At 39.3% G+C, this 12,813-nt stretch overlaps 3 protein-coding genes across 3 annotated transcripts in view; all 3 read right to left on the bottom strand.

Annotated features, from left to right (window-relative positions):
• Positions 1 to 3,452, bottom strand: part of LOC118323373 (WW domain-binding protein 11) — a 5,186-nt gene extending 1,734 nt beyond the window's left edge. Inside the window, 12 exon segments of the mRNA XM_035655327.1 lie at positions 1 to 5; positions 7 to 104; positions 256 to 537; positions 637 to 762; positions 1,037 to 1,273; positions 1,409 to 1,575; positions 1,663 to 1,796; positions 1,920 to 2,116; positions 2,329 to 2,422; positions 2,518 to 2,549; positions 2,685 to 2,771; positions 3,279 to 3,452. The exon segment at positions 1 to 5 is cut by the window's left edge and continues 107 nt beyond it. Coding sequence (XP_035511220.1) covers positions 1 to 5; positions 7 to 104; positions 256 to 537; positions 637 to 762; positions 1,037 to 1,273; positions 1,409 to 1,575; positions 1,663 to 1,796; positions 1,920 to 2,116; positions 2,329 to 2,422; positions 2,518 to 2,549; positions 2,685 to 2,748 — 1,436 coding nt within the window. The 5' untranslated portion in view covers positions 2,749 to 2,771; positions 3,279 to 3,452.
• A 3,669-nt stretch (positions 3,453 to 7,121) lies between these two features.
• On the bottom strand, positions 7,122 to 8,962 carry LOC118322663 (pleckstrin homology domain-containing family F member 2-like). Its single transcript, XM_035654396.1, has 2 exons — positions 8,706 to 8,962; positions 7,122 to 8,135 (listed from the first exon to the last, which is right to left on the bottom strand). Exons 1-2 carry the CDS (start codon positions 8,947 to 8,949, stop codon positions 7,546 to 7,548), a joined length of 834 nt encoding a protein of 277 aa, XP_035510289.1. The 5' UTR covers positions 8,950 to 8,962; the 3' UTR covers positions 7,122 to 7,545.
• A 3,471-nt stretch (positions 8,963 to 12,433) lies between these two features.
• bglap (bone gamma-carboxyglutamate (gla) protein) overlaps positions 12,434 to 12,813 on the bottom strand; it is a 2,186-nt gene continuing 1,806 nt past the window's right edge. Inside the window, exon 4 of the mRNA XM_035655403.1 lies at positions 12,434 to 12,788. Coding sequence (XP_035511296.1) covers positions 12,686 to 12,788 — 103 coding nt within the window. The 3' untranslated portion in view covers positions 12,434 to 12,685. The remainder of the gene's footprint in view (positions 12,789 to 12,813) is intronic.

Below are 12,813 nucleotides of genomic sequence, written 5' to 3'. Positions count from 1 at the left end.
AGGGCCTGGGGGCCGACCTGGTGGAGGTCCAGGAGGCAGAAGACGAGGCATTGGACCCCTCATGCCTCCAGGCATCCCAGGAGGCCTCAAGAACGGAGGAGCACCTAAAGATAACAGAATATATCATCTAAATGCTGCATGTGTATGTGTGGAGAATGAGCACAACCAGCACATCATTAAAGGTTCAGGGACTTATTATAGCATCCAGTTCAGAGTTGGAGCATAGTATCCCAGCTAATAAATGTTATAACCCACCTGGTGGTGGGCCGGGAGGCGGGCCAGATGGAGGACCAGGAGGCCTCATTGGAGGAGCTGGGGGTGGACCCAGTGGTGGAGGCCCAGTCATTGGTGGACCTTGCAAGTGTGGAGGCCCTTGCTGTCCCACCGGCCCCGCAGGAGGGGGCAGGCGCTGATTGGCCATTAGGTGGGGCTGGTTGTCCCCTGGCGGTCCCCTGTCCTCGATGTCCGAGCTGTCTGATTCATCTGTGTATTCCTCCTCTACCTCTTCTTCTTCCTCCTCTTCAGGAACTGACTGACCTGAAGACAGAAAATAAATCGTACCATGTTATCAGAAATAGAAATGAAGGTGTAATAGCTTAGTAAATATGCAGCAACGACACTAGTTTCCTACAGTACCTGCCATCCTTAACATCATGGCCTGCAGGGGGGTAATGGCCTTGGTCCTCTTCACCATCCTCTTTTTCTTCCGCTTTCCTTCACGGGGTGCCTCTGCAGGCATGTCCGCGAAACGTACACTGCGCCCTAATGTTGTTGGACAATAACACATTTATCAAGAGAATATATTAGTGGAAGAACACCAAGTCTAATCTGTATAATTTGTCATTGTGCACTGCAGAGCGCCACCACACACAAGTACAACTTGTTACTTGTTTGATGTTTGACCATGATTGTTTAAAATAATAGATGCACTAGTTTTCTAAAACTGATGTGAAATTTAAAATAAATAAATAAATAAATAAAATTAAGTTTTAAGGGAATTTGCAAAAATATGCTGGAAGTCTTCTGAAATACTCACCCGCATGTCTTTCATTCCTGTCTCTATCCTCCTCTCTTTCCCTCTCATCATCCTGCCTGTCTACACTCATTCTCTGGTCACCATCTCCGCCTTCATCTCTCTCTTCTTCACTGTCCTCCTCAGAGTCGCTTTCGTCATCGTCCACATCATCCCGATCTCTGTCGCTCTCACTGCCACTGTCGCGATCTCTTCCCAACTCCATAGCAGAGTCCTTTTCCAAGCCAGGAATGGAAGGCTCTGTTCAGGGGGGAAAAAGAGTCAGGCCAACAAGTACAAAAGGTGAACAGCAACACAATGATGAAATCACGCTCCTGTTATTATTAAAAGAAAAATTCTGAAACGTAATCATTAAGGGAACTGTTGGTGCGTTACCCATGTCTGTGCCGTAAACTCGTCGGGTAGGAATGCCATACAGTGCCAGGACCTGTGGAGGCGGGGGTCCAGGCGGGGGCCCAGGGGGCTTCCTCCCTGGAGGTAAACGTGGCACACCTGGCACTGTGGCCAAAACCGGGCCAGAGGCTGACGACAGAGGTCCTTTACTGAGAGATTCACAAGAACACAACGACCTCAGTGATAACACTCTGAGTTTACCTACAAAAACCTTTAACATACAAAATAATGCCTACCCAAAAGTGGCGCTCTTCTTTAGTATGGAAGGAGGCTGAGCTCCTGGTAGTGGGATGTCCTGGATGTGGATATTGGAGGGGGCATGAGGCATATCTGGTAAAGGAATACTGTCAACCTCCACTGACTCCGCATTCTGAAAAAGAAACATGACAGTGAATAAAGAGTCACCACGAAGCCGAAGCATCTTCCATTAAAGTTCCAATTCCAACAAATGCTTGACGTGACATAAAAAACATGCAGATGCATCCAAACACACCTTGACTGAGTCAAAATAGAGAGCCAGCTGCCCACGTTTAGTCTCATAGTCCAGTTCCAGTTTACGGAGCTCCTTGTAGGTGTCAGGATTCTCCCTCTCGTACAGACGGACAATGCGTTCAAATGTCTCACGTAGCTTCTTCCTCTTGTCCCTCAACACTTTCTCATTCAGCAAGGGCTGCTGAACTGGGTTGAACTCTGTTGAAGTGTTACACAAATGCTTTATTTTGTAGCAGAAGCAGCAAATCAGTTGTGAAATTAAGTGATGAAACGTTACGAAAAATATTAATATTAAAAATGAAACCTTCTCATTTTAAAGTAGAATAACTAAAGACCTAAAATACATGCAGCCACAGACCCATTTTTAACTGCATAAAAGCCAGTTTAACATACACATTCAGCACTCTCACCCATCTCATCCAGCTTCTCCATGTCTCTGATGATCTGTCTGGGGTCCTTCATCTTCAGCACCGCCGCTCTCACCATCATTCTCTGCTTCTTGTTCTAGCAGGAGCATTTTCAAAGGAAGCAAAATGTTACCAACACAATAAAATCACAGTTGTATTTAAGTGAATCTTATGTGTCAAGACTGCGGGTACCTTTTTTAACTCCCTTTTTCTGGCCTCCTTTCCTGTAGAGAAGGTAGAGAACAAGTTTACATTAGTTATCATTGCAGCATGTGACAACAACAGACTGATCATTCTTCAGGTATTGTCCAGCAGGTCGCTGCAAGAGGAACCAGCTCTTGGTCGGGGTCTGTACTTACTGGCCTGGTCGGTGGGGTTCATAAACTTCCCACTCTTGGTGGAGGAGGTTGAACGTCGCCCCATTGTGCCGGTGCGTCTCCTTCACCCTGCAAAACATGAATACCCCAGCAATGATGACAGGTGGAATGAAACCAATGCACATCTGCACCATATATTAGCACTTTACAATCAATTCAAGGACGTGTATGTAGACAGGACAGAGCATCTTTGACAGAATGGTCATTTTGTTAAACACACTAATACTAATAACCTTTGATTCATAGAAGTGAAGCTGGTACAACTCTTATTCAGGAGAATGAACACTGCACGCCTTAAGACGGCTAGCCACTGTTAGCTAACAAGTTAACAAAGTTGATGGTGAACGCATTAATGAATTAAAACTAACGAACAGGCAACATCTCTCTGTGTTACAAACAGTGTCATCGAGGGCGGCGGGCGTTTAGAGCGGTCAGCATACACCGTACAGCCAGTGGATTCAGTGAAACAGACATTAAAGCTCATTCAGTCGAGCAGCATCTGGTTGGCACGTTAGCCGGTTAGCTAGCACTTGTAGCTAGGGCCGCGTTAGCATCGGCAGCAGAACTTCACTTTACCTTTTATTTAAACACAACCTGTAGAGCGCGGCGCCCTACACACGCACCCCTTGGTACCAAAGTGAAGTCAAACGTGCTGTTTAAGCTCTGAAACGGGAATCCAAAGCCTTCAGGACTGGATGTGTTCAACGGGCTCGTTAGCCGTCCGCCATGTTTACTGCCGCGAGCGAGAGCGGAAGAAGAAGCTCGTGTGACGTCATCAAAACAAGTTCGCGCTGGAAGTATTAAGAACTATTTATTTAATGTATAATTAATATTATCTTATATTACTTTTCATAGATCAATTATACTGTTGTGTTTTTTCTTATTTATTTATTTTCCTCTTTTCTGGTTCGTTTGTGTGTTTTTCTCTTACTCACATAGCCTACAGTTTTAAATAGGATGGTTGACTTGTTGTTTGTATATCTACTGTTCAATAAAGCAACTTAAAAACTATATATGCTGGAAGCAATTCTCCTTTATTTGAGAATAAAAACATTATTGGTATTTTACATCTTGATTGATTATGTGTGTTACTAAGTATAATGTATGATGTGTATTACCAAAGTAAATGGTCACTCACAAGGATACAGACATGTCTTGCTCTCACTAGCTCTTCATGTTTGATTATCACTTCTCCTACCTTTAAGCAGTTAATACTGGTAGCTGCACAACATGACTGACGTTAATATCAATTTTCAACCTACAGTGACAAACAGACGAGCTAATTTCCAGTAATAATGTGAATAATGTGGCAGCAGTAATGTGACTTTACATTTTCATACAATATATGGCGAAATACTGGTTCAGAATAATTTTATTGAAAATGTATTTGGGAATATGGAACACTAAAGCACAATACCAACTGACTTGGTAAGGGCCTTAAGGGGGGGTCACACTTTATTTCCTGAGTTACAGGCCCTGTTTCAAAGAGGGCAGAATCTGTTTTTAAAACCTTTAATTATTTTAATGTTGTGTTTCTCATTTAGCAGTGAAGTTCCAGATTTGAATTAACTGAACACAGCTGGTGTCCTGGGCGTCCTAGGAATGAAAGTGTTCAAAACTCACGAAAAATGCAACGAGTGATTGGCTATTGTAGAAACATGGCTTTTTAACATGGCGGCCTCCATGGAATAAAACGCAGCATCTGTAGATAAAAATGTCTCATTCTAAAGTAACAAAACACAATTATTCCTATATTCAGGTGATTATTCACTAATGAAAACATACCTATGAATATTTTATTAAATTTTTTCCAATAGCTCCTGTTAAATATTACACAAGGGACCTTTAAGCTGTATGCCGGAATCTGCAGGTATAGAATGAAACAGCAGGATGTTGGCAGAGACTGTAGGTGGAGGTTTGGGCTGCATTTCTCTTCTACAATCTGTAGGTGGAGGTGGAGCTGCATAAAACTTTATGCAGCTGTCTTTACTTCAAAAATGAATGTGAAAACATCCTTCTAGTGTCAAACTATACACAAACTTCTTTCTGCACAGTGAAGATCAAACATCACACTGTAGGAACAGGAATGGAGGAGGACATCAAATATTTTCTGAGAAATCAAATTATTACAAAAAGTTTTCAGTTTTGGCGTTTGATGTCAAAGACACACCATATTTGCAGTAGGGGCATTATTGTGCGCATGTAAGCGCACCATATCCACCATACTGCATAATGCTCTTATCCCTAAAGTAGATAACAACAAAACATAGCAACAGAGAGTAATGCAACACATTTTATTGTACCATCACTTACACCTGAAACAGACTACAAGAAACATAAACAGCTGTTCAAAACCAAAGTATCCACACAACAAAAAACACTTTGACCACCACGAGCAAGGCCTCATAATGTCACACACTTCAGGGATGTCATGATGTCTTGCATTTAATCATACTTTACAATTCAATTTCACATTTTGGCCAAAAGATGGCACTATATTGGCTGCCAAACTTATTATGTTTTCCACAGCACTAAAGGCAAAAATAAATGTGTTATTACCCCACAGTGACCTTTTGCATTGCCTGCAATCCGAGGTGATAACAAGCTGCTTATTTGTGAAAAGTAAATATCAGATTCATATTTTCAGTGGTACATAGTAATGACTTAAAGTTGTATTTCCCTAATCTGATGTGTTTTTTTCAGGTGTGGAAGAGGAGAGTGGACATTTATGAGAAAAGCTTTCCCATTATCTGTAAAGTCTTCAGACAAAGACTTGAGTGTCAACACAGTGTACTGTTATACACACTGGGTAAATACAAAAGCGCTTCATTCATTTACATTTGTGCAGCACCTTTGAGAAGTGCACCATCCAAACACAGCAGGGAAAGTTAATCAATTGTAATGAGGAAACCAAAAATAACTAGACAAGTCCATTGTATAGCTGTAGATCACTAACAGTCTGATAAATACAAAAGATAAGTTTATGCTGGTAAATAGGCCACAGTTCCTTGTTCCGTGTGAGAAGAACAAGTTTGACACTACCGTCAAGGACATTCCTGGCTTGTTACAGTTTAGCGTGCATCCACTTAAACCTCTGGGAATATTTGATTCATGATTAAATAAGAAGCAGAAGCAGTAATTGAGGGCAGTTGAAGCTTAAATGATGTTTGTTAGTATGAACTCGTTTGACCTCAGATGCATAACAAAGAAGATGTAACAATCCCAGAGTGTTACCGTCACCTTACGAGAAAACCTCGAGCATTTTTACTGTAAACAAACACACCTTCCCCGCTATTACTGGCAAAGCCAACCCCCACTGAAACCTGTCAACTCACACACCAACAGACAGATATGCATACAAAGACATCCTTTCACAGGTTTAAGGAAATATTACTATGCAAAAAGCAGCAGTTGGAATAAAATACATAGCAGTAGTCCAGATTTAAAGATACTTTTTAAGCTGGTGTTTATATCCAAAAGAGTACATTTATTAAATTAATTAATTTCAACAGTAATCAAATCTTTGAAAACCACCAGTTATTCCATCATCTTAGTAATTTCACTGTCCTACCTTCACAATAAAATATGATTACTCTAATTGTTGACTAAATGCTCTGGTCTCTATGGGCTGCTCCTGTTCAAAGTAGATTATACATATATACCCCCAAAATAACTAGACAAGTCTATTGTACAGCTGTAGAGCACTAATAATAGTCTGTAGAGCTATATAGTTACCATTTCAGTATCTATTAGTCAATATATTTATACACTGATATATCAATTTTGGTGAAAATAATTACCCTTTTAAATGGATCATGTATTGCCCAGATAAAAACTCTCGCTAACATTATAAAAGTGCAAGAATGCACTCACATTTGCACAAGCCCTCTCACCTTTCAGCCAACTGAATAGGCCTTGACTCTCTGAAACTCAATAACAGATTTGGCTCCTGTGCCAACAATGACAACATTATTCTGAATCAACCTACTAGAGTTGGTTGGTAGCAATTGTTACATTTAAGTGACATTACGAAATCCCTACACACTGAGCTACTGCCGCCCAAAGATACAATGAAATACAAGTTATAAAATTAGGTTATTGGGAAAAGCACACAAAAAGCAGACTTTTGAAAAGGGGCATTTTGAATATGAAAAGTTAATTATGAAATAAAAAGGAGCTTCTATAAAATTCATTTCATATTTTATAATAATGAGCTGCATCTCAATAATCTCTCAAATAATTTTACAAATTATGTGCTTATTCATTTCAAGTTTATTTGTTTGTTTAGTGACACTGACCACTTTAGAGCTCCATAATAACTGAGGTTTTAAACTGAGGAAGAAAAGTGTATAAATCATGACATAAAACTAAGATTGTTGCATCATAATTCTAAATAATCATCACAACAGACATAAATCCTTGTTTTGTGACAGGTGACAGATTTATTGTTCATAGATCATTTCCAATACATATGTAAGAGCAGCTATTCAGTGCAAATCCTTTTTTCACGTGTTAGCAAGAAAATAACACACACACTCACACACACACAGTAGAATAAACTCTTCTTCCTCTGACATCATATGATAAGAAAATAAAGGTGCCAAGTGCAAGTACTGTGTAGAAAGTACATTAATGACAGCAGTAAATAAGTACAAACACAATACATGATTATTTTTAAAAACATTTTCTCTATCGACTTCCAATATGCAGCTGGATCAGCGTTGTGTCATTTGAATCCATTCAAAAGTCTAAAACTCTTTGTTACATTGCACTTCATGACCCTTAATGATGGTGAACATCCGTTATGTCCGAGAGGCTGCAGCAGTCTCCATGTGATTATGTTTTAGGGCCGCAGGTGCATTGGTTTTGGATAAACATAGATGCTCGTGTTTCCCCAAGTGCGCAACCGGGAGTCCAGCCAGCTGCTTTGAGTGTGGCTCTGAATCACCTCCTCTTCCTCCTCTTCATCACTGGATGCTGCCACGTCTTCCTCCTCTGAGCTAGTCTTTCCAGTGCTGTCTCCCCTCAGGCGAGACGTGTCATCTTCCTTGTCCTTGTGGCAGAGATTGCAGATCCTCAGTTTCTTAGTGGGGTGAATGTGGTCTATCAGTGCTCGATGTCTGGAGCACTTATTGCAGACCAAAAAGCCACATTTCCTGCAGTGGTGTCTACGGTTGGTCGCGGTAAACTTTTTGAAGCAGCACATGCATTTGTAGGCGGCCTGGTCTGGGATCCAGGAATTGGCAAAGTTGGACCCGGGTTGGAGGCCGCCTCCCTGCAGCAGGCTTGTCCGACATTCTTCGATGTGCTCAATCCAGGCCTGCTTCTCTTCGTATGAAGCGGCAGACACAAAAAAGGACTTGCGTGGTGTACGGATCAGCCATTGGTTCTTCAGTTTCACACCGTCCTCCATGTCCTCCAGCTTGATGTCCTCTGAAACCACAGTGCAGATGGAATGTTGATAACAAGTACAACATTTCAACATTTCTGTGTTTTATGTGGTTCATGAACAGCTCTTTAGCTAATTTCTGTACTACGGGCATAAGTTAGAGGTATGGCTGTTATATCCACTATTGGAAGTGAGTGAAATCATCAAAATGACAAATCAATGCTGAAAAGTAAATAAATACTTTAATGACAAAAAAAAAGAAAAGACAAATCAACATGTGTTCTGACTTGCTCTTTGTGTTACTCAGCAATATATATTATTTTGGTTTTATAGAGTAGTTTTTTGGAGATATCTGCCTCTGAAACTACTGCAGCTGCATCAATGCAATGGAGGTAAATGGAATTTCATTTTGTGAGCATTAAAAAATTACATTTAACAAAATCAAAAGGTTTTGCAGCACTATAGCAATGACAAATACATCAGTTTGTCATATTGTCATACAGTTTGAAGTGATACAGATGCTAGTTTGATCATTATCTTTTCCATCAAAGGACATTTTCTGTCTGACAGCTGTTTGTCTATTAATCCACAGTAGAAGCAGATAAGTTGCTCACCCAAAGGGATGATCTTCTGTTTTTTGTACCAGCGGCCGTTCAGAATGATGCTTCCATACACCAGCACATCGTTGAAGAGAAAGAAAACCTTAGGCTCAGGCTTCCGACGACCCTGCTTTATCAGGTGGCCCTCTCCCATCAAAATCCGACCTGGTTTGGATAGGGGACTCCCTGATGGACCAAATGAATTCTCCACCGCCTGGATACGCTCACAGTTCTCCTTATCAAATGTTAAAATGTCCATTATGGTGACCTGACATCTGTCGTAGCTCTGAGAACAGTGCCAGCTGCTTTTTAAAGCCTGTTGTCCTGATGACGCAACAGGACTTCCCACACTGTGGACAAACACGTTATACAAGAAATAAAAGTGAGGGAGAGCAGTGGGGCTGCATGCATTTGAAGTTAAAAGATTGCTTAAATTCTGAGAAAATAATGACATGACACCAGAAGTGAAAAGAAAGTACTACATTTTATACTGCTTTATACTTCCACTGTACTACATTTTATTACATTTTTTTTATTTACATCTCTTTAACAGATACAATTGCCAGTTTACTTTTTAGAAAATTATTTTAAAGCTGATCATATCAGCTTTAAGCAATATATGAAACCATTCAAGTGAGCTACACCTCAATTGATTACAACAAATTATAACTTTCATGTAATTCTTCAATAATAATGATAATTTATAATAATAATAACAGCTATCAGGCTCTTGTGATACTTTGTGAAGTTTATTGTGTTGCCTATACTTTATATAAGTAACATTTTAAATGCAACACTTATCACTTATATAATGGCATGGCACATCAAATATGAAATTGTATTGAAACAAAACTGAGATGTTACAGCCATAAATGCTAACGTTGCTATGCAAACATGTTAATGGTAAGGGGGTGTAATGTCTGAGGACCATGAATCCTAAAATAATTATACAATAAATTCAATAAGAAACAAAATGTCAGTTCTTTAAAGCATATTTTATAGTCAATGTCGCTGTTTTCAGTGCAATCATCAGCTGCCATAAACTGTCAGCTGCAGTTGTTTCCCTGCCACCGAGTCTGACAAAGATCCTCAGTGAAGCACAAGCCCAAGTGTCTCACTAAAGTGCAACATCAAAAAGATGAAGTTCAATGCTGTCTTACTGCAAATGCATAATGACAAAAGATCGGTTTGCTGTGGATTTAGTGATAGATTATAAACATTTGAAATTAGGCATTTAGGAGTTTTTATTAATAAATCTGACTGATGGTGGAGCGCCATACTGTACCTATTTATATTGGCATTTCTCTTCTACCAAAAATGTTTTGCTCTGGTCAGGGAGAACTTGGCTGAAAAGGGCTACATTAATAAAAAAAAGTTTAAGAAACACTGTCTTTTACATTAAACTATGTAACCATTTAAGTAGGTGTGACAAAATCTGAAATTTGGTATATCATTTGGATGAAACAACATGTAGCAGTAATCTAAAATAAAATGCATCACAAGAAACTAAAACACTACATAAAAAGTAATACTGATTCCACAACAGTCCGTGTTTTAAAATGCCACATTGTTTCATGAGACTGGTTGAGCAGCTCAACTCTGAGACGGTAAAAAAAATAAACAACCTTTCATCAAACTGCGGTTCGTCATTCACATATCACATTTCTCACAGAAATTCCTAAGTGTCTGTTCAGCTTCATTAACAGTGTCAACAGGTCAACAGTAACCTAGCAACCTAACCTATTATAAAAACAATGTGTGATAAAAACAGACATAGTAAAATGCAAGGGGAACTCCAAGGGGAAACACAAAACATATTACTTTTATATTTGGACAAAATAAATGCTTGTAGGCGGTGAGATCTCCGATTGTCTGAAACTGCAAGATGTTTGGAAACCACCTCTAGAGTCAATGTCAAGAAAGTTAAACAAATAGTTTGACATTTTGGGAAAAAGCATTATTCACTTTCCAGCTGAGAGTTAGATGAGAAGACTGATGTCACTCTTCTGTTTTTTTTGGTAAACATTAAGCATAAAGACTGGAAACAGAGGCAAAGTTGCTGCTCCAAGAAATCCACGCAACCCCAAGTAAAACGGTGCAGTGAAGGTTTTACACAGATTAAACCAATGGCATAAAACATGTTAATGAGATTGAGAGCTGGTGATTTTGTTACATTTGGCCAGAGCCAGGAGAGCTGATTCCAGTCTTTGTGCTAAGCTAAGCTAACCGACCTTCTGGACTGTAGCTTCTTATCTTACCATACAGAACATGAGAGTTGGTGTCAATCAAAGCTTTATTTCATCCAAATGACATAGGAACTTTTGTTTTCAGCTCACTCTGTATTTATTTGGTTGTGTTTCATTTGTCTGTTAATGCTAATAAAATAACTAAATGTAAAATTGAGTGTAAAGCACGAGAAAAGAGAAAATATGACTATTTTTCTTTTTGTCTCATTAGTTTATGTTTCTGTGGTAATCGTATCTCTCTTTCTCTGGTATCTCTGTCAAGTCCCAATGTTATGTATTGTCCTTTTGCACGAGTATAGAGAGAGACACCTGACAAAGATAAAGAAATAAGTGCATCAAAGTAGTTTCAGCTGTGATAGAGTACATGATAGACTTGACTAGATACTGTGATATCGAGAACAAGCTGGCACACAGCCTTGCTGGAACAAAAACAGAAGCAGTGTCATGAAAAAATACCCAAACCCGGTTCTCTCTGAATGTCAGGCACAGGCTTGTTTGTTGTTGGATAATGTATAATGTATAATTTTACAGCAATTCCTTTTGTATAATAGTGTAATGTTTAGAAAAAATTAATAAGCCAAACTTAGCTTTCAGTCTCTGGTTTATATTTTGAGTCAATGACCTTGTGTCAGAAGTACTACTAGAGAAAGTGTGTTTACTCTAAAGTCATCATTTACCAAATGTAATACTGGGTCAAAAAGCACTTTATATATATTTTCAAACATCATGAAAAGCATCCTACAGTTATATAAAGTATTATAGTCTTATAATTCAGTAATCAAACCATCATCTGTGTCACTTGTATTTTTACCCTTTTTTCCATTACACACTGTGGCACAAGGGGTGGATCTGGAGGGGTGGCATCTACTGCCCCAGCTGCCATCCCAATTTGGCATCAAATGCTGTCAAATTCAATCATAGTGTAGATCTATTTAAAAAAATAATGTGTTAAAAACTGACATTAATTTGGTGCTCTGTTGTTTCCAACAAAAAAATATACGTATGATCAACTTAGCTTGTACAGAAACGCAATTCCAGCTCTTCATTCTGTCCATGTTTTGATGGTTGCTTCCCTTTTTAAAAGCAATAGATTCAGATTCACTTCGTTCATTTTCTCAGTGCCTTGATGTGGAGACTAGAAAGAGTGTGGCTGTGTTTCAGAAAATTAATCTCTCTCATGCCTTGTTGTAAGCACAAACTAGACAATGAGGAGGAAGCAAATCTTTTAGATCCACTTTATCCCAAACTCTTTATCAAATGAGCAAATTGTGGTATTGCACTCTGGATTGGATCTGTATTATGTGAATAATGGTGTCTTGTAAGCCTATAGCTGTATGCCCTGCACAATAATAAAACTCATTCATTGTGACTCCTGTGGACATCTCTAGATGTCACAACAGAGACATCTAGTGGCCACAGCTTCTCAAAGCAGTAAATTAGAAAGTATTACTTTATCCAGAATCCCAGATGAGACTTATGTAGAGCAAACACACGGAAGAGTTTTATTTATCTTTATTTCATTTCATCACACTACTCTACAAGAGAAATTATAGAATTATAGAGACCCTTCTGCTTGAATCTTTATCCCCATATCTCTCACTTTAACATTTTCTGGCACACTTTTGGAAATGTTTTCTCATGCTTTTTGGCTTAACTGCAAAGAAAAAAAAGTAGAACCTCAAAGGTGAGCATTCTAATTTAATTTAAAAACAAAACACAGTTGATGATGAACCATGTGTGGTTTGGCTTTTAGTAGGGGATTGGTCCATAGTAGGCGGTGTAGGCGGCGATGATTCCCTGCGTGTCCATCATGTCCTCACAAGCCAGGTTGGCCTCACACACCTCTCTCAGGCTGAGTGGAGAGAGAGAGAGAGAGA

Source organism: Morone saxatilis, unplaced genomic scaffold (assembly GCF_004916995.1).
Source record: "Morone saxatilis isolate NCDOM2014 unplaced genomic scaffold, NCSU_SB_2.0 Contig14, whole genome shotgun sequence".
In the NCBI taxonomy this organism is placed as follows: Eukaryota; Metazoa; Chordata; class Actinopteri; family Moronidae; genus Morone; species Morone saxatilis.
This window is presented reverse-complemented; position numbering and strand designations above follow the sequence as displayed.